The sequence below is a fragment of the Engraulis encrasicolus genome, chromosome 16 (genome assembly GCF_034702125.1).
Source record: "Engraulis encrasicolus isolate BLACKSEA-1 chromosome 16, IST_EnEncr_1.0, whole genome shotgun sequence".
NCBI lineage: Eukaryota > Metazoa > Chordata > Actinopteri > Clupeiformes > Engraulidae > Engraulis > Engraulis encrasicolus.
The window spans coordinates 24892090-24913482 of NC_085872.1; the positions used below are offsets into that span (position 1 = coordinate 24892090).

Sequence of the window (21393 nt, forward strand, 5' to 3'; positions counted from 1 at the left end):
ACCGCGCACACTATACCTTTGTACATAGGGATATTTGTCCTACAATCTATTTCAACTCCAACCAAAAGCACACTGAACTCGTACTGCCATGACTACTTTGTCCCCCCAAATTTTGTTTAAAGTTTTGGTTTGCATACATAGTTTCCAAATGTACACTGTTGTATATCATGAATGAAATGTTATTGATGACGAACAACAGTGTCCATGCGGAACTTGGTCTATCTGTGTAAACCAAAAGTTCCATACACATTTAAAAGGCTGCAGGCTGCAGAACTTTTCCTGTGCTTTTGCTACCTGTCATGTAGACTAATGAGCTACAACAACGTAACCTTGTAGGGATAAACCGCCGAGCGGCTGATATATTGGATGTGGCAGGGGATTAACGCCAAGGGAAACTACTTCTAAATTCGCTAAGGGACCGAAATAGTTCCGATTGCCTTGCATTACTGGGGTGTTCCGTTATGAAATGGCGGCCTACATGGTTGTGCTGGCCACTTTCGTCGAGAGTTGCTAAATAGGCTGCCTTTGGTGATAGTTTATATGAACAGGATAGACATCAACAACAGTCCCAACTGGGATTTATATCCAAGACATTCCTAATACTCAATCGCATTACCGTCACTTGTCTTTAAAAGCCTAGAGTAGGCTATTGTTTCCAGTGACCTGCACGCTTCATGGATCTCAAGTTTATAATTCTATATATTAAAAAAAAACATAATTGGGGAAATTACATTTCAATACTAGTGCATTGAGTCCAGAATAGCTAGTAATGACGATGAATGTCATTGTTGGGTATGGCCTTCAGCATTGAGGCTTGTAGGCTATCTAGGCCTATAACAAGTCTGAGTGACATAATGGCAGAAAAACAGTAGGCCTTTGACAGTACTAACAGCTCCAAAGACAAAGGTCTGTTTTTATATCCACATTTTAATGTCATGAATAGCCATCAATGTTTTTGTTTGTGTTGTTGTTTGGATTCCCCTATTATTATTATGATTATTATTTTAAATATATATTTTTCCGTTCTCAGTTGCAGGTATGGACGGACTTGTTTAAACTGGATCCATAATAGTTAGCCATACACTGGGCCTAAAATTATTTTAGGGTGGGGTCCAGCATCTTGGCTATAGTACAATATCCACACAACAGTAGTCATGGGTGAACGAAGTGGGTTTGGAGTTCCCAAAGGGCAAGCAAGGCCTGGCGGGTCTCTGCCTCCCGAGCCCATTGACATCATACGGATCAAGGCCAGGTCCCGGAGGGTCCGCATCAATGTCGGGGGCCTCACCCACGAGGTCCTGTGGCGGACCCTAGACAGGCTCCCGCGCACCCGGCTGGGCAAACTCAGAGACTGCAACACCCACGAGACCTTAATGGAGATCTGCGACGACTACTGCCTCAACGAGAACGAGTACTTCTTCGACAGGCACCCCGGTGCCTTCTCCTCCATCTTGAACTTTTACAGGACAGGGAAGCTGCACATGATGGAGGAAATGTGTGCGCTGTCCTTCGGCCAGGAGCTCGACTACTGGGGCATCGACGAGATCTACCTGGAGTCCTGCTGCCAGGCGCGCTACCATCAGAAGAAGGAGCAGATGAACGAGGAGCTGCGAAGGGAGGCCGAGAGCCTGAGGCAAAAGGAGGGCGAGGAGGTGGACAACGGCTGCTGCCCAGACAAGAGACAGAAGCTGTGGGACCTGCTGGAGAAGCCAAGCTCCTCCGTGGCCGCCAAGGTGAGAAGGGTTCTCTCTGTGTGTGTGTGTGTGTGTGTGTGTGTGTGTGTGTGTGTGTGTGTGTGTGTGTGTGTGTGTGTGTGTGTGTGACATAACCATTCCCACCAGACAGGGCTTAGGTTAAGATTTGACGTGAGGAGGAGAGTTCCCGACAGGGCTTTTGATGACAGACAGTCCAGATGTGGCCATCTGCCCCTTGACCAGGTGAACAAGAAGATGAACAGTACGTCAGTGTTGCAATGTCAACCAATAACAATAGCGCCACAAACCAATATTACTGTGATCATTTTGGAATCACACATCACAAAGAAAGTTGGGGAAATGAAGCGAAAAACAAGGGTCTAGGAGTCTGTATGTGCACACAGAGTTTGATAGACGTGGTATATGTTAGGTAAAGTTCTTGCTCTAAGTGCATTTTTGATGCCAAACCATGAGCGAGGTACTGGCACTTTGGCATGAAACCTTTTAGAGATTCCAATCGGTCTAAGAGACAGATTCTGGAGGGGTCCTGGCACTGCAGTGTATTAGCAGTTTATTTCACTGAGTGTTTGGATACAATAGCACAGCTTTTATTTAGGTCTTTGTCAAGGTTCCGTTGATGTGTGTATATACTGGTGTCGGGGATGTCCAGCCATTTGAAAAGTGTTCTTCTCTCCTATACTTGTGTCCTGCTCGTCTGGTAATGGCAAGAGTATCAGCAGCTGCACAGCATGTAAAAATATTCTCTCCTTAACATGACCTTCTCTATCTCTTCTGCTATGTAAGGGCCCCAAATCATGAAGAGCTGGAGAGGTCGAGCATGAAATTCACCAAAAAACATAAATCCTCTCCGTCCCACCCCTCCCCTCCCCAAGACACACACATGTGTGCAATTCAGGGATCACCTTCAGATTGTCGATTTCCTTCCGGGGGAACTTGTTGTGGGATTAATCAGATGGCAGTGCTTATCAACACATTAGCCTATTGAGCTAATGGAGGCGATCCAGGGGGGCAGAAATGCTTTTTACAGCAGCTCAGCTGCCTTCCCTGGCCCGAACAAAGCACCGTCAGTGGGAGCAGTCCCAAAGGCCTCCATCGCCTACTTCCCAGAATACGGTCAAGGAAAGCAGTCAAATGGGCCATTAGAAACCGCTTTAATGTGCACTTAGCATTTTTTTACTGTTTCTTTTTTGCCCCCCACTCATTGTTTCGCTAGGGAGAACCGAAAAACCTTGTGGGTGTCAACATTTGAGTGGAAAACAATGAATGGTGATAATATACCGTGCATCTTGTTGTGCATTTTGCAGCTAGCAGAAGAGGCAGCAACAGCTTTTTTTTTTGGCTGAGGTCTTTTGGACGAAAAAGAGGGCAGGTTTCAGGACAGCAGACAGCCATTATGGTATATTGTGATATTCCAGGAAAGGCGATGTTCAAAAATCACCTAAATGTGACAAACCTTCCAAATGCAGTTTGGCATTTAGTCTGCCAGTGAGAAGACAGATGGGGTCTGGGATCCGGAGTTTGTCTAGCAGTGACACCCAGGAGTACACGGCTGATACACGGCCCATCCGGTATATACAGGTCCATAGGTGTGAGAGAGAATTTGACTCTTTGCCATCTTGTTGGCAGTCAATCATATGTGTGAGTCAGCACAAAGACAGGGCATCCATTTAGCCTTTGCCTCTCGTTGCCTCTCTTTTTTCTCCCCATCGCTTGCCCTTCTCCACCCACCACCCACCCCTACTCTATCTATTTTCCCACTCCTTTCTTCTGTCTATTTTCTCACTCATTCACTCAATGGTTTCACCCGGCCAAGTCTGCACTTTCTATATTTAGAGGGAGCCGATGGCCGTCTTGGTTTTCTGAACATTAGCTGTTAAGTGTGAGAATCATTTTCAGGGATAGTTGTGGCGTTACATGATACCGAAACATCTGTGCCTAAATTCGTCCAGAGGAGTCCCGCCAGTGCTCTGGCCAGAAAACACCAGGAAACTATGGGGCTGGGAAAATAGAGAGTCATTGTGCTGTCGCCAGCTACTGTTCCTTGTTTCCTTAGCCCAGACAGGGAAGATAGCGATTAAGCTTGTCAGTGCCCAATGACACTGTGATACAGATGCCACATAGATTTGAATATAGATATGAGTCTGCCCACCCCCCAACCTGTTGGTCATGAGGAATCGAAATACGACAAGCAAAACTAAACCAAAAGAGATTAGATTTAGTTTATTAAAAGAGAGCATTTATTTTGTATTAAAGTGGGTGGTGTGTTATCTTATCAGTTGCAGTAATCTTTATCCTCTCACACATGCCTATATTTTCCAATGACTCCCAGGGAGGGGGGGGAAAAAACCTCCCATAGACACGTTATACTATTATTTGTTGAAAGAGTCATTACCACAGGTGCTGTACCATCCAATTCAGCATTAAGCCCTCTATAAAGCGGCCGGGCAGGGCAAGGGGAGAAAGAAGGGATGTAATAAGACTTAATCTCCTTTCGTGCTTTACCAAGTCTGCTCCTACAAATAGACTTCATGGGAGGGCCCTGCCTTGTCTGGCTTATGGCTGCGCTGTTCCATCGGGTCACATGTACAGCAGAGCCGCTAAGCAGGCTACTGGAGGCGTACTAGAGGAGGAGGAGGAGGAGGAGGAGGAGGGAGAGGTTCTCTATCTTATCTCTTATCTGTCACATTCAGACCTTAAACTGGACGCTCGAGTCCTTGTAAGCACCTCCTTGCGTTGCCTTGCATTGGCACAGTGCACTGTGCTGTGTTGGATTGTGCTATGTGCTGTGACATGGCAGTGCTATAGTGCCCTGTCACTGTTACAGTACTATGGTAGTGCTTTGTTTCAGAGCGAAGTGCTCAAGTGTTCAAGCACAACCTCATTAAGGGGAATGGTGTTTTTGACCCTGCATGCCCACACTTTGCTTATCTAATTAACTGTATAGCAGTAGTACAAGATTTATGTCTTTGTCACATCTGAAGGTCATTTTTTTTCCCCGTGGCTGCCCAATTTGATTGACTGACACTATTTAACGTGATCCAATTTTGTTGGCAATCAAGAAAGAACGTTCACACCCACAAACATAGGTCATTATGAGGGCGCTACTTTTATAGCATTATTGACTGATTTGGAGTTCGTTTGAGGACTCTGCCCTTTTACTTTTTTTATCTACTCTGCCTTTTGATGGTGTCTGTCTTCAAGGTGCATGATCTCTAAAAAAGTCAGGCAGTACAGTAGTGTGGTCTTGAGTTCACTCTGAAATGAAGTCGTTGACAGGGCTGAAATATCGGAGCCAGTGCATGAAGAGACCTGTGATGGCAGCTGTGTGATGCTGTGATGATGTGTATTGAATGTGTAATGGATCTCTTGCATCTCTTCAAAAGCTTTTGGTATCTTCGCCGTTCATACAAAAAAAAATCGGTAACACTTTCTATAAAGCCCATATCTACAGCCCATTATGAGCGCATTCATAACAACTTATAATGCGCATCATAATTAATCATTCTGCATTATGACAGTTATAATGTATTATAAGCCTGTTCCCTGCCTGTAGTTTTTAACCAGTCACAAGCATTCAAAACACCCTAAGATTTATAATGCATTATAAGCTAGAATCATAGTTATTCATGACTGTTGTTATACTCCATCATGAAGTGTTATGAGTGTAGTCATAATGCACTATGATAATGATGCGCATTTTAAGTTGTTATAAATGCGCTCATAATGCGCTATAGATATGGGCTTCATAGAAAGTGTTACCAAAAAATCTCCTCCAAGTCTGCATGGCAACATATTTTTCATGCAGGGGCCATTGCCACTATCCTGGGCAGTTCTATCCTAATACATCAGACGTATGTATGAGTACCATGTGACGTCTTAGCATCTGTCTTAGCCCTCTGTACCACTTACTCACCTCACCCCCATTAATACCTTACACTACCCACATGTGAAGCAACTCATACACATCGACTCCTAAAACTACACGTGATGCACCATCCTTTAGCCACCAGCTGTAATAGAAACATGTAATTTGTCATCAGAGAGAGAGAGAAAGAGAGAAAGAGACTCTATACATTTTTTGGTGTAAGTAACAAAACTTTTTGTGACCCATAAAAGTATTTTATTTCTACTGCCTTCTGATAGCAGTGTTTATGTCACTCTTTACATATGTGTGCTCATTCATTCATTCATCCATTCATTCATTCATTTACAACAGACATGAGAAGTTAGTGTAATTTATTGAAGGGATTTATTGTGGGAAAAGGCACTAATTACACTTTTGGTTAATTACTTATATTTGGCCAACACAGATGTTCAGTAGAAAATGAACTGAAGCCATGGGGCAGTGCTATGAAGAGTACATGTTTTTATCATAGCTAGTGTATTGCAATGCTGATATCTGGCAGAACGTTTGCGACAGGCAAACCTTAATACACAGACATTTTGCTTTACAGTACATGCCTGAAACGTTCAGCATTGTTACATTTCTTCCTTATTTATGTGATTAGCTAATGCGATGTGAGGTTATATACTGCTGGCATTCGCTTTAGGCTTGTGCAGTGAAACACAGACAGGAGAGTGACAGGAGAGTTGGGAAGGGTCCAGGAGGTGCGATGAGTCTCACGTATCGCCCTCAATTGTTTTTAGTTGGGAGAAACAAATGCAGAATTCAACATTTTAATACCATACTTATATTCTCCTCTTGCAGAAAAAAATAAAAAAATGTAGCATTAGAAATGTAATAAGGCCAACTATCCCATTCATTTGAGTGTAATCGTCACATGGCAGGCATGGATCACTTCAGCATCATAGTGGTAAACATTAAACAGTAATGTATGACTCTGCCTGTGTGTTTTCATATATGCTCATGACAGCCAATGTTTGTGTGTGTAGAGAGAGAGAGAGAGAGAGAGAGAGAGAGAGAGAGAGAGAGAGAGAGAGAGAGAGAGAGAGAGAGAATGGGAGAGAGGGGGGGGGTTGAAAAGACTAAAAGACTGCAGTGCATGCTGGCAGTGGTTCCTGGCTATCAGTCAGAGGCGGCCTGGGGGTTCAACAGTAAAGGAGAGGAAGGGTGCCTTTCAGAGCACTTCTAGGGGTCGACACGATCTTATTAACCAAGGCGGGGTGGCATCAATCTCTCACTGCCGTCTTAACAGCCATTAGGCTGCGCACGGACAGCATACTTCATCATATCCATACTATCGCCGCATAGTGGCCCTTCACACTTGTGAAACAAGACGAGGGAAAGATTGGCAGGGACAGAGGCAGCTGTCAGCTGAGGAGTGAACAACTTCTTTTGAAATTAATAACAGGATTTATGTCGCGTGTCCTCAGAGACAATTGAGATTTAAAAGTGAGGTGATTAAAAATTAAGGTAACCTGTGATGGTGAACTTCAGCGTAGAATAATGTGTGGAGGTGAGATGAGGTTGGACGTTGACCGGAGGAGGCGAGGAAGATACATTGCACTTGAGACATTCTGAATAGACTAAATGGAGCATGATTATATTTATTTGTTCTACAGTTTATTTGTTCTGCAGTTCTACTGCAACTGGCATATGTTGCCTCAATTACACCCACAGCTTGTCGCCATGGTTAAACCAACCATAAACTGTGTGGTCATGCCATGCATTGTACATATAACATGGTGCAGATGCAAAAAGTTGGATTGCGGTTTTTAGCTTTTTTCTCTATTTCTGTGAAATACCACCCACAATTCCCCACACAGCCCCCCCACACTGAAGATGGAATGAAAGGGTTCAGGCTCTGTGGTTATGACCTGTGCCATTTCCCGAGTTTGAGAAGGGTTGTAGTGAATTAAGACCTCATGTAATGGTTGGTTAAAAAAATCACCAAAATCAATAACCATTTACTTTGTGTGTCAGTGCCCTCTGGATTCTCAGCCGAGAGAGTTGTATGGCATGTTTTAGCATTCAGTACATGAAGTATGCCTCCACTTTTCCAAAACCGCAGGTTGAACCTTTCAAGAAATTACTTCAGTTTCTCTGTGGATTTATGGGGAGACTGAATGAAATTGATTCCATTAAGATTATACCCTGCGGAACCACACCCTCTTTGGCCCTTCTTTACTAGACATTTAAATCAGACGGTGATGCAGGAAGGAAGATTTTGCTGTGTGTGTGTGTGTGTGTGTGCGTGTGTGTGTGTGTGTGTGTGTGTGTGTGTGTGTGTGTGTGTGTGTGTGTGTGTGTGTGTGTGTGTGTGTGTGTGTGTGTGTGTGTGTGTGTGTAAAGAGAGAGAGAGAGAGAGAGAGAGAGAGAGAGAGAGAGAGAGAGAGAGAGAGAGGATCTTGTCATGCACAATTTGGATGAGCTACCTAAAAGATTTGTTTTGAACAAGTGGTTGGCATATCCGGAGTGTAAAATGAAGCATAGTGCCAAGGGATTTTTTTTCAACCACGAAATAAACAGAAGGATATATTATTTAGATGCTGACCCTGTCATTATGTAACAAGAGGTTCTGGGAAGAGTTTTCAGGTAGGAAAGTGTAGATCACAGACAAGGTAGCTTTTGCAAAGATTGTGCAAAATCATGCATTTTTGTGCATGCACACATTAAGATGCACACGCTATGATGCACTATGACCATGCACATGCAAACTCACTCATGCATTTGCATACACATACTTGCTCTGTATTTCCAGTATTATTTTCAGGTTCAGGCAAAACAGCCATTGTCCATGACAGGACTACACAACTAATCCTTTACTAATCCTTATTCAAAGAAAAAAGAGGAAATTGACGCACATCCATTGAAAAAAATGTGAAGGTTAGAATAGTATTGAGATTGAAGGTGTGTGTGTGTGTGTGTGTGTGTGTGTGTGTGTGTGTGTGTGTGTGTGTGTGTGTGTGTGTGTGTGTGTGTGTGTGTGTGTGTGTGTGTGTGTGTGTGTGTGTGTGTGTGTGTGTGTGTGTGCATCTCTTTGTGTGCATGTCTGTGCTTGTTTAAATCAGGCATGTTTTTCTTCTCCAAGTGTTGTTTTTTATGTTGTGCGTGGCTGTGTGGTGTGCCAGTGGTTTAGTGATTGCGGGAAGTGAGGAGTGTTACAGGAAGTGTTCCTCCTGTTCTGTCCTGTCCTCCTCTACTTCTGGAAGCACTACTCAATACACTCTTCTCAGTGCAGAGTCCTGTGATTTAGTCTCTGTCATCGGAAAGCAGTCTGCCAAAAAAAAGGGTTAAAACTAAAAGCTATGGGAATAGGATGTGCTAGCTAGCACATTTCTAAAGTTCAGGAGAAGGCCATGCGCTGGATGTGACAACAAGTGAGCCTACCCCACGCACTAGTTATTGGCAACAACTTATTTATTTATTTACTCTGTCTTTTTTAATCAAAACCATGGTAATGTCTTAGCCTAATCTAAGCAAGCCATTGGGGTGATCAGGTTGTTTGTGCAAGCACATATGTTTGTGTGTATGTGCATGTGTTATTGTGTTTCCTAAGATCCCAGATGTTCTGGCTCTCTTGTTAGCAAAAATAGCGCCTTGGTGCTGGCGACATGCTGAATGGCCCCCTCGCTGTGTTTAACGAGGGGTTGCCCACACCCGCCACTTGTGTGAAGGGGGACGGCCGGGGCTGGGGCTGAGGCTGCGGTGCGCGGCGTGCATGTCACACATCGTCCCCTTAACCACTGGCCTCGCAGGCAGGCAGGCAGGCTGGCAGGCAGGCGGGCAGGCAGGCCGAGGATTCAGCAGCGGCTGTCAGCGGCTCGTTATTGTCTAATTACTGTAATCACCAGACGCTTCTCTTCCTGCCCTCTCCCTCCCCCGCAACTGACACACACAGAGTACAGGACGTGCAGTGGAGGATTTTTTACACCGTGGGCCCCCCCCCGGCTGTGGCGGCTGTGGCACACTTCTGTCTTCTCTCTCTCTTCTTTCCTTCCTTCCTGCTTTCCTGCAAGCCTTCCTTCCTTACTGCACTCCCCTTTCCCCTCGTTGTCTGTGATCCAATGCAGGCCATCGCAGGAAGGGTCATTGAGACACCACTGGCCAAAGTGGTCCTTAGTCAGCATAAGCCTTTTGATTAATGTGGTGGGTTTGGTCTAAATAAATCAGCCCTATAAAAAAAAAAAACCCATACATACACACCCGCCCAGAGAATCACATGGATCCCGTGTCACCCTTCCATAAATACCAGGCAGATATTGATCAAGACATTCTTGGGTTTCCTGACTGAGCATCTTCTTCCTCCTGGGGGCAGAAATGATAACAGTGTTTTCCAGAAATAATTCAACCTTCACTCACCCCACCCCCCTCCCCACCCCTCACATGCTGCTTGGCCTCACTGCAGGCAGACTCTCCTCCTCTCTCCTGCCCTGGAAATGCACCCATCATGAGCTAACCTCCCCCCCCCACCACCACCACCACCCACACACACACACACACACACACACACACACACACACACACACACACACACACACACACACACACACACACACACACACACACACACACACACCACTCCCTCTGCTGCATTAGACTTCAGAGACTATTTCTGTTTTGTCTTGTTGAATGTAGACTGAGCTGAGGCGCATCTGAAGGGAGGATCTTAACATGGTGCTGCCCCCCACTGCAGCATACAAATGTGTTCATACAAATTGGCACTGCAGTCTCAGGTCCCAAGTGCTATTAAAGTGCACTAGTAGTGACATGAGTGTATCAGCAAGGGAGCTGTCCGTGGTCCTGGAGTTTCGATGTATGAGTGTTTTGAGTGCTGACCAGTATTCTTTTCTTATCAGTATGCTTGCATGTAGTGAATGCAAAGCTGTGACACAGTGTGTGTCTCAATTCTTCATTTTCAAAGACATTTGCTCACAACCACATACTATGCTTTTCTCACAACCACATACCCTCTCACACACAGTTGGTGCACATGTTTGTGTCTCCCTGCGTCTCTCTTTTTAAATCAAAGTTCTTAGCACAGATTAGAGATCAAATCCCCCTGTTCGGGGCAGATTGCCCTCCATAAGCTATGCTTCCCTAAGTCAATGTTTTTTTGCTTTTTTTAATTTATCTGAGTCATTGTTAGATTCTGTGGCAAGGAAAGGGGCAGGTTGTCGACCCAAGTGTAGGGAGTAGGATCAGTGGGATCCTCAATTAATCTGCTTGCCTCCCCACTGCCAGATGTTTCAAGGACTGCAGCCGAGCGCAGGTCATATGCGGTGAGGCGGGCCAATGGCGAAGGACACTTTGTCCCAAACTGGGTCCTTAGCTTTAAAGTCAGCCCCAGATGTCTGTCACCGATGGTGGTTCTGTTGAAGTGGACTTTTAACAGCTTACCAGAAATGTGAAGAGGGTTACGGGACAGGGAGATTCATTCGCTTGAGATTTGCACGTTTTGATGGCCAATGGTGGTGTTTATATGGACTGGACTTGACATAATTGCGAATGATGCATTCAAAGTATAGAGTAGAGCCAGATTGAGGTTGATGTAGACATCAGATTGGGTGCTGGCTCAGTTAAATTGGGGGCAGCGTCAGCCGTGCCTTCTAAGGCTGTGACATCACACAGAGACAGGCCCTTGGAAGGCGAGGGCAGAGGTGAAGTCATGGTTAGGCTTGGATGATCTCTCCAAGCTTGTCCTGAACCTTCCCCCTGCCTGCCTCTCTCCTTCCGTCCCTCCCAACCTCACTCCCTACCTCTCTCTCTCCTTCACCATCCCCTCCCCCATCCCCTGGGCTGTGCACATGCTCTCTCTGCCTGTGTTGAGATCACCGCTCATGTAATCACGTTTGTGCAGATCGAGTCCTTGGGACAGAAAGCTAATCCATGCTCATTCTGTCACTACCTTCCGGGTTCACTTTCCACTCGGAAAAAAATCAGGGTCTGGTTGGAAAGGAGGTTGTAAATTGAACGTTTCGCTCACTGGTAACCATCAAAGAGTTAATAGTGGTTTGCCAGTAAGATCAGTTTGGCCAGTTTTCAAAAGAACCCTATATTGAAGATTATTTTACCATTTGCTTTCATTGATTGACTCCCGTAGTTAAATTATAAACTTAACTTGACCACAACACACAACAACAAAAAATTGGGATCCATCACATCCCACCTTGGTACAGTTAGTGTCCATGGGTACATATTAAAAAAAAAAAGTCGGACACTGACGCTGGAGATGTGCTAATGTGAAAGCCAGCCAGCTAATGAGGACACAGTCATCTTCTCATGCCCTGAGTGGGCGAAAGCGACCTTGGGCGGAAGGAAGTGCAGCGGAAGCCGCCCGGCCTAGCCGCCCTAGGCTCCGCTCTGCGCCGGCCCACCCACTGGACACCGCCCGTCGCCTCTGACCACAGCCAGACAGAATGCTGCAGGGACAATCCCTGCGTCATGGCGTAGTGGCTGTCGTCGTAAAGGGCTATTCAGGGCCTGCTTCTTATCCTCCCCTCCTTCCACTGCGTCACATGAGCCGGTACTGGTACTGGCCCCCTTCAAATGCAGGGTTTTTATTTTTTATTTTTCGGAGAGACCTGTCGGTGGTTTGAATGGAAACTGGCAACAGAGTTAGATTGTTTTCTAATAACTGACCAGCACAGGGGGAAAAAAACTAATTTGAATGTCTAAAACCGCTTGAAGTGTTGTTTTTTCTGCTAATACAGTTGCTCAGATTGTCTTCTGTCCACTACAACAGTTTAAAGTAGCATAGAAAATGCTAACGTCCACTCAAATCTGCATGCCATGCAAGGGCACTAAAAGCCTGTGTTTGTCCTTGGCTGGACCTATCTCCTTCTCTGGAGATTGGCATTTTGGCTTTCTCTGAAAAGCTGGCAGATGCTTCTTCCTGTGAGCCAATCACACGTGCGGGTCGGGCCATGTGACCCTCTGCCCTCTGTCTCCTGCTCCTGACTTAAAAGCCTGTACAGTCCCATGGGTACAGCAAATAGCACAACAAAACTACTGGAACATTAAAATTTGTGCTGTCCTTTTGGAAACAGAGCGATGTAACGACTGGTTTCTCTTGCCCTGAACTTGATTTGTAAGGAGCCCTGGTTAGTGAGTGCACATTGTCTGCACAGTGTGAGGACATTTCAGGATAATTGTAATAGGATTTAGGTTCTAACTATAGCAAGGATATAGAAAGGTTAGAAGTGGTTACTCATCGTCCTCACTCGGCTGCTCTCTCTGGCAGGAAGAATCAACACATAATTTGATACCGGTTTTTCTCTGTGAGTTCATATTATACAGCCATTCATAATTCTTCAGAAGAACTAAACATGATACCTGGGCTGAAATGCTGACTTAGCAAAGCCGTATTAGGTTTCTCCTTTCTCTCTCTCTCTCTCTCTCTCTCTCTCTCTCTCTCTCTCTCTCTCTCTCTCTCTCTCTCTCTCTCTCTCTCTCTCTGGTTTCATGTCTCTCTTTTCAGTGTCTCAAGTAAAAAAAAAAAAATCCCCTCCCTGCAGAAGGTCATGGACTTTCTGTCTATAACTATGAAATGCTATTATTGAAAATAACATTTATTTAGTTATATTTTTCAGATTTGTTTTTACATTTTAAATTATTTATGGGGTAAGGTAAAGATGAAGAGAGACAAAGCCTAAAAATATCAATATACAGTATTAGAGGTTAAAATTAAATGTATTGGTAAAAACTATATTAATAATATATTACATTTAAATACAGTGTGCTTAGCAACTGAAGCATGAAGAAAGAAACAGAAGGACCATTTCAAGTGTGTGACAAAATGTATTTACTAAATATATCTATTGGTGTGCTTTTTTTTTTTTTAAACTACACTTTTTTTTCTCTTTAGTATTCTCAAAAAGCGCCATTGACTGTATGGGGCTTCAGTAATGCACCATAAACTCTGCATCCATCTGGCTGTTAATTTTGGGAAAGTTTTTTATAGTGACCTCCTGTGAAGAAAATCTTTCAGAGTTACAAAGACGTACTTCGAGAAATATTTGGAGGTTGGACCCCTGCTCTGACCCGTGACAGACTGCATTATGAAGAAAGGGTTTTTATTTTGCATTTCTCTGCTGGCTTGGGAGGATCAACGTGTGGCACATTGTGGTCTACTTTCCTTTTTCATAATTAAAAGGAACATTACCTTCTGTCACCTCAACCATTTTATGGCCGTCCAGCCTCTCCACCAACACCCCCCCCCCTATGCTATTATTATATCTACCGGTAATAAGCAAGAAGTCTGAAGCAGCAGCCCCACATTCGCTTTCACTTCATTCACTTAATCAAAACACGCCTCAGCAAAAAAAAAAACATGAAAATTGATGGGGGCTTAAGAACTGAAGCCCAGTGCCTTTGTTGTTGTTGTTGCTGCTTTTTGTTCGAGGAGGAAATTAATGGCGGTGCATCTGTTTGTGGATGCAGAAACATGCCATCTGTGCCAATGGAATAGACATCTACTATGTCATGGATGCAGCGGCCGACCACCGAGGCGGTTGTTGCTTCCTGTGTGGGGATGTTGTGTGTAATATTATAGGTGTGCGGGGAGATGAAAATCGAGATAGAATGAAGGAGAGGGGGGGGGGTGGTCGGGGGGCAGTGCAAGTAGCCTGCCAGAGGGAAGGCAAGACGTTGCAGACGAGTGATGTGATGTGTGTGGCATGCATACCTGTGAAACACACCAATAGGAAGCCACAGAGTCACCACAAGTGTTTATCTGTTGAAACTCAGAGTGGTTGCTCAGTAGCATGAACACACTATGGGCATGATCATCTAAAAATCATCCCATGATGTATAGTACGTACTGTATGTCTGGTTACCTGTAAACTAATGATACCTGTACACTTTAACTAAGTTTCCATTCAAAATTATTTTGCAACTTACATTATGTAAAATGCCCCACCACCTTCCACCCCATCTGATCACGACTCGTTTTCTTTGCGCCTCCTGAGTACATTCAAGACTGTGATGCCTTTTCCTCCCCTACAGTGGTGTAAGCGCAGCAATCAATTTGCTGGTGTGAAACCAAATATCCGCATAGGAAACTCAATCCCTGCAGGATTATTTGATAACAGAGAAAGACCCGGTGCTGCATAACCTCTAGGATGCATCCACCTCATAAACCTAACAAAGTACTTAATCAATATGCGCTGGACACTCGCTTATTGCTGGTGGTGGTATCTGTGATGAGATGCGCACAAAATCGATACGGTAACAAGCCCTGTGGCACAGGTCATTTTTCTGCAGAGGAGAGCAGACCCACGCAGCCAAACTGGTCAGGAACACATGGCTCATCATGTGGGACATGAGGCAGCAGGGTCAGTTAGTTTGGAGAGGAATACCATAGTCAGCCTGCCATTATCATGTTGTGTTCTTCCGTACCGCATAGTTGTTCTCTGTGTGTGTGTGTGTGTGTGTGTGTGTGTGTGTGTGTGTGTGTGTGTGTGTGTGTGTGTGTGTGTGTGTGTGTGTGTGTGTTATGTGGCCAAAAAGGGGGTCAGAAATATTAATACTATCATCTAGGGCTGCACAATTAATCGAAAAATAATCAAAATCGTGATAACATAGTGAAATCGACCTCATTATTTTAATCGTGATTTAATCGTGGCAATAGTGACCTACTTTTGAGAGCGTCCTTGAACCCAGAACATACTGACAGGCTGGTGTTTGTGGCCTGACATCTGTCCACATATGTTTCATGCTATTGCCTTTACATAATTATTACAATTCATTTTATTTTGCTCCTCCCGTATTTAATTCATTCATTCTCATATTTCATCTTGTTATAATTTTCAAAAAAATCTGCAAAAATCAATAATCGTGATTAATAATCGTGATTATGATTTTGACCAAAATAATCGTGATTGTGATTTTTTCCATAATCGTGCAGCCCTACTATCATCACTGTACTGCTGAATGTCAATAAGCAAATGTGATTTAAAATGTGCCCTGGTTTTACCGAGCTGAACCCAGACCTTATGGATGTTGGGTTGCGATGGTCTTGTGTGTGTTTTAGGTGGACTGTTCTGTGTAACACACATTGTGTGGCACATATTGTATTTATTTTAAACATTAATATTGTAAGAACACATGCATGTAAAAAAAAACCTCTTGTCATCACCAATCTGTTCCAGGATGCTCTCCTCTTTATCTACTCTCTGTGGAGGCTGTAAAAGGCCAGACAGATTAGATCGGAAGAAACAGGCACTTTTATGCAGTAAACATTGATTTTTTCTTCATCGACTTTTCCCTAAATTTCGCCTTGGCTGGGGACATCTGCATCTGGGGAAGGAAAGAATGGTTGTGTCTTGTATGTATATGTAAATGTAATACGATAGTAGAAAGGGCAATTATACAGATTGTATACCACTGGGAATGAATGATTAAACTAATTATGATGCACAGTTGTGAATTAACTATGCACAATAACTGTAGCCAAACTAAGCAACTTCGTTCTGTTCTTAGCATTACAGTAGTTTCAATAGGTCAATACTGTATGGGCACAAGTGCACATTCTCATGTGTTTTTTTTGTCTCTTCTGTTTATTTCCACAGTTCCTGGCCTTATTATCCATCCTCTTCATCATCCTGTCGACTATTGCACTCTCACTGAACACCCTACCAGAGCTACAAGTGATTGACGAGTTTGGACAGTCCAATGACAACCCCTACCTTGCCCAGGTGGAAGCAGTTTGCATTGCGTGGTTCACCATGGAGTATCTGTTACGCTTCCTCTCCTCTCCCAACAAATGGAAATTCTTCAAAGGGCCCCTGAACGTCATCGACTTGCTAGCCATATTGCCATACTTTGTCACCATCTTCCTGACCGAATCCAACAAGAGTGTTCTGCAGTTCCAGAACGTGAGGAGGGTCGTCCAGATATTCCGTATCATGAGAATTCTCAGGATCCTCAAGCTGGCCAGGCATTCGACTGGGCTTCAGTCTCTGGGTTTCACCCTGAGGCGGAGCTACAACGAGCTGGGCCTGCTCATCTTGTTTTTGGCAATGGGCATCATGATCTTCTCTAGCCTGGTGTTCTTTGCCGAGAAAGACGAGGACGCCACAAAGTTCACCAGCATCCCCGCGTCCTTCTGGTGGGCTACAATCACCATGACAACCGTGGGTTATGGTGACATCTATCCGCAAACCCTCCTGGGTAAAATAGTGGGCGGGCTGTGCTGCATCGCCGGCGTGCTGGTGATCGCCTTGCCCATCCCCATCATCGTCAACAACTTCTCCGAGTTCTACAAGGAGCAGAAGAGGCAGGAGAAGGCCATCAAGCGGCGCGAGGCCCTGGAGCGCGCCAAGAGGAACGGCAGCATCGTCTCCATGAACCTCAAGGACAGCTTTGTGCGCAGCATGGACCTCATGGACGTCATCGTGGACAAGCCGGAGGAGAAGCCGGCGGTGGCCGACAACCACCTCTCCCCCAGCCGCTGGGGCTACCAGAAGCGCGTCAACTCAGACCTGACGGAGGCCAAGTACCAGGAGGTGGCTCAGCTGGGCTCCCCGCAGCGCAGTCCGCAGCGGCTGAACGCGCGCAAACTGGAGCAGATGTACAACCAGATGACGGCGACCGGCGCCAGCCCACAGCACCGACCCGAGGTGTCCGGCGGCGGGGGCAGCGGCGGCTTCCCCATCAAAGAGGAGGCCATGGAGATGATGGTGGTGCAGCCCGCCACGAGAGTCACGGAGATCAAGAGCATCTCCAGCGTGGACAGCTTCACCAGCTGCACCACGGACTTCAGCGAGGCGGAGAGGAGCGCCCTGCAGTCCCAGCTGAGGCACCCGCGCGCCCCGCCGCCACTCGACCTGACCAAGATCTCGGCCGTGGAGAAGCGCGCGGCCGAGAAGGCCAAGCATCCCACCATCATCAAGGAGGGCCTGTACGAGTTTGTGCCGTGCAACCCCGAGGCGACCGGCGCGGCAGCATCACCGCCAGCAGGGGTGCAGCGGGAGGAAGCGGAGGGCATGAGGAGCTCCATGCGGCCGCCCAGCCTGGTGAAAACCAAAGGACTGAAGGTCAACTTCACCGAGTCCCCCGAGGAGGGATCCTCCAACCTGCACCTGGTGGTGACGGAGGAGTCCGTGCCGCTGTCCCCTCCCCTTGGCGCGCAGGAGGACAGCCCCCCGATGAGCTACCGGCAGGTGCACTCCCCCGATGCCGTGCTCCGGGGCAGCTCCCCGCGGCACAGCCCACGCTCGCCAGGCAGGAGCTTCGCTGGGGTAGGGGCGGAGAGCTCACCAGGCCTGGGCCCGTCCGCGGAGGGCTACCGAGGGAAGAACCACCTTGACCGGGCGGTGGGCTCTCCGTCCCCTGCCTCACCGAAAACCGCATCTCCGAATCCGTTGTCCCCTAAGCCCACCTCCCCGAATCCATTGTCCCCAAAATCCCCGAACTGTGCTCCGGGTGTGGGAGCGGGTGCCCCTGCCATGGAGGGAGTGGCCGAGGGCAGCCAGGGTGGACAAAAGGCAGAGAACCACCTCCTGTCTGGGGAGGGTCCTCTCACACCACCTTGTGAAACCAGCATGTAAGGCGTTAACGAGGGATACATTTCCTCCCTTCCTCCAATTCAGATGCTCAGAGACTGAGTGTGTTGAACATGCAGGTATACACTGGCCTGCTAAACTGTCCTGTAGTGAATAAGATTAACATTTTTTTTTCTCTGGGATGGCTGGACAGTGTTTGACTGTACAGCTATCAGTATGGATAAACAGGACTCTGTTTGTTTCAGTCAAGGGATAACATGCATGTCCGCACAGATGGATGTAACTGTGGTCTATCAAAGGAAAACAGGAACAAAACCAAATGTACATATTTGAGATATTTTAGATAGCATTGAGAAGGCCTCTCAAATGGGATTCTCATTTGAAAGGTCAAAGTTTAAAAAACATCCCATGCACTACATTTTTTTCTGGTAATAATAATCGAGATGCACAAAGATGCATGCACCAAGGCAATCACAACCACGAGCATTCAGTGCGCCAATTCATACTCATTCCTTTACCTGTTGGCATCAGGGAACCAGTGTGGGCATGTTTATTTAAGCACTTTGCACATTACTGCCTTGTAAACGTATTTATTTGGTCTTCTGTTACTGTCAGAAAAGCCACGTCGGCATTTCCTTGAAAGGCACATTTACATTCAAGTCTGGGCATGCACTTGTCCTCCAATGTTGTCCTGAGAGGGTTTTACTTCTTTATGTCAATGCTTAATATGAACACTAGAACAAGTGCAAAACTGTACTGAAAAGAAAAAAAAATCCATAGTAAGACAGTTCATGTCTGTGCTTAAAACATGCGATAACACCTATATGTATTAACCAAGATGTGAAAATGAAATGCAAGGACTGGATATAGCCTACAGTGTCCATTTGAGCTCCAACTTCGTATCAGATTAACAAATTTTATCAGCTGTTCAAATGAGACCTGTCACCTACAAGTTTTTATTTCTGTTGATCATAGCCAGCTGTAACCTTCCTCCAGACCTTTGCTACATGTTGCCTTTTCCTTTTGAGACGGAGATTCTGTCCTGGTGATCCAGTGCATGTGTGTGCATGTGCATACGTGTACGCATACACCCAGCCGTGTGTGCGGGATTAGATGAAGAGTGCAGGACAGGTACCTCGCTGCAATGACTGTGGTCTCACTGGGGAAGAGAAGTGATCATGGTGCCCCCTGCAGGCTACAGATGGAGGCACTTTAATCCGAGACTCAATCCAAGAGTCCCTGGCCGAATTTTAACGTGGATTATTTCCTAAGGACAGGCTTCACTTTTTAAATGAGGCGTCACTTACTGAAGAGCATCAAGCAAACCTTGAATGGGTCCTGACTTTGAGTGTGTTTTAAACAGAACTGAGTGCTCTGCAGTTGTGCAGTTTTATTTTCAAATGTAAATACAAATACAATACGAGTAAATTAATGTATACAGCTACAATATGTATTCTCTGGATTCCAACATTTGAAAGTGGCTCTATTTTTTTTGTATAAAATTGTAAAAAGGCAGTTAGGCAGGACCAATTTCTGCTTTATGGTTGAAATTATGTGCCTTTTCATAAATAGTCATTTATGAGAAGGTGAAGTCAATCGGCTTGTTCGTAGAAATCCTGAAATCTACTTTTTATAGGGAAATAAGATATGCAAGCAATTCCTCAGGTTTTATAAAACTTGAAATATGTCACCGCTTGACTCATTTTACAGCTATTTTAACTGTGATCTATCTTTTAACTGTAAATCTTCACATTTATTGTTAAAATGTCAGGGAGTAACATTTTAGTGCAGATCTATTCCTTAACAGCTATATATACACACAACCTTGTAATATAATACAGTGTTTGTTGGTTCTCAGAAAAATAAGGCTGAAGGTTGCCTTTCTCTTTACAAACTAGTCTACTGTACACTCTGTACACAAGGTGATCATTTATCCTCTTTGGTGTCTGTTTTCTCCGGTGAATTTACTAGATTTGTACTAGTATGTATCAGTAGCTACATTTGTCATGACTGTATGTTTTAGTTGCATTGTTCCCAATAAATGACCATATGCAATAGACCAAATAAATGCGTCAACATAGTCCTTGCTTGATGAAAATTCCAAGTTCCCTCTTATCATACAGTTAAAGATGCCATGACTAATGATGAAAATGCTTTGTTTCCATGCAATGTTACCAAGCTTGAAGTTTGGGTGATTTCCTCCAACATTTTGTTGAACTTAAAATATAAGCAATGCCTAGCAGGGCTACAAAGGATTGCCCATACGTCAACCTAACTGGCTCAAGGCTGCACAATTTGGTTACAGAAAATGCATTTCCATGTTCAACAATATTTTATTTTAATAGTACCCAAGCAAACTCTGTATCCTTCTCCCTATCCTGTCATGTGTCATGTTGAGATTTATTAGACACCCATAATACCCCCCTATTGGATTTGAGGCTATTAGCATCTTTGCACCACAGGGGGCAGCATTCGTCTTATCCAGAGCCACTCTGAACAGGAGACAAAGAGTGCGTTCCAATATTCGACCTTGCCTCCTCCACTTGTGCATGTCTCCTCGCCCCACCTCCGTGGAGAAAACGATAAAGTTTCCCAGCTGTCAGCCTAGCCACAACAACTTTTGAGGGACTGTTTTTCATTCACCATCCCAATTGCAAATGAGAAAAAGACTTTACAACTGAGCTTTTGCAAGATATTGAAATATAATGCTGTTGTCAGTGACGTCATCATCATGACATATTAGTTCCTGGTATGAGGAGACAAGCAAAAGTGGAGGAGGCAAGGTCACATATTGGAACGTACCCAAACACTATTTTTGTAAAACTGTATTGGAAATGAACAGCTTTGAGGAAGTTGAACTTAGAGAATTGTGGGGCTTGTTGTACCATTTCTGATTCTTTCTCAATTGTTTACACACAATTTCTGGAATCATGTCTCAAATTATCAAAGCTACACAAAAATCCAGAAACCAGAAGCGGGCAAAACAACTCACTTCTGCGAAATAAACTTCCTTGTCTCAAAACAATGTACTCTTGTAACAGGGCAACGTTGTTGTTAAATGACAAACACAAGCCATCATTTTAAATTGAGACTGAAATTTTCGAACACTAATGTGCATATGGTAACACTACTCAGCATGACCTACAGTGGGTCCTTATTTTGTTCAATGTTCCACTTACTAGCCTACAGAGGGTATACCCCTGTTATAAAATACTGATATGGTTTTTAGACTCCGGTACGTGGTAACATTTATTTTACACATTTTTCAGAA

General features: G+C 45.0%; 1 protein-coding gene across 1 annotated transcript; it reads left to right on the plus strand.

The window, feature by feature from the left end:
• The first annotated feature begins 1154 nt into the window (after nt 1–1154).
• kcnb2a (potassium voltage-gated channel subfamily B member 2a) lies at nt 1155–18167 on the plus strand. The gene is made up of 2 exons (XM_063219944.1): nt 1155–1733; nt 16188–18167. Exons 1-2 carry the CDS (start codon nt 1155–1157, stop codon nt 18165–18167), a joined length of 2559 nt encoding a protein of 852 aa, XP_063076014.1.
• The last annotated feature ends 3226 nt before the right edge of the window (nt 18168–21393 follow it).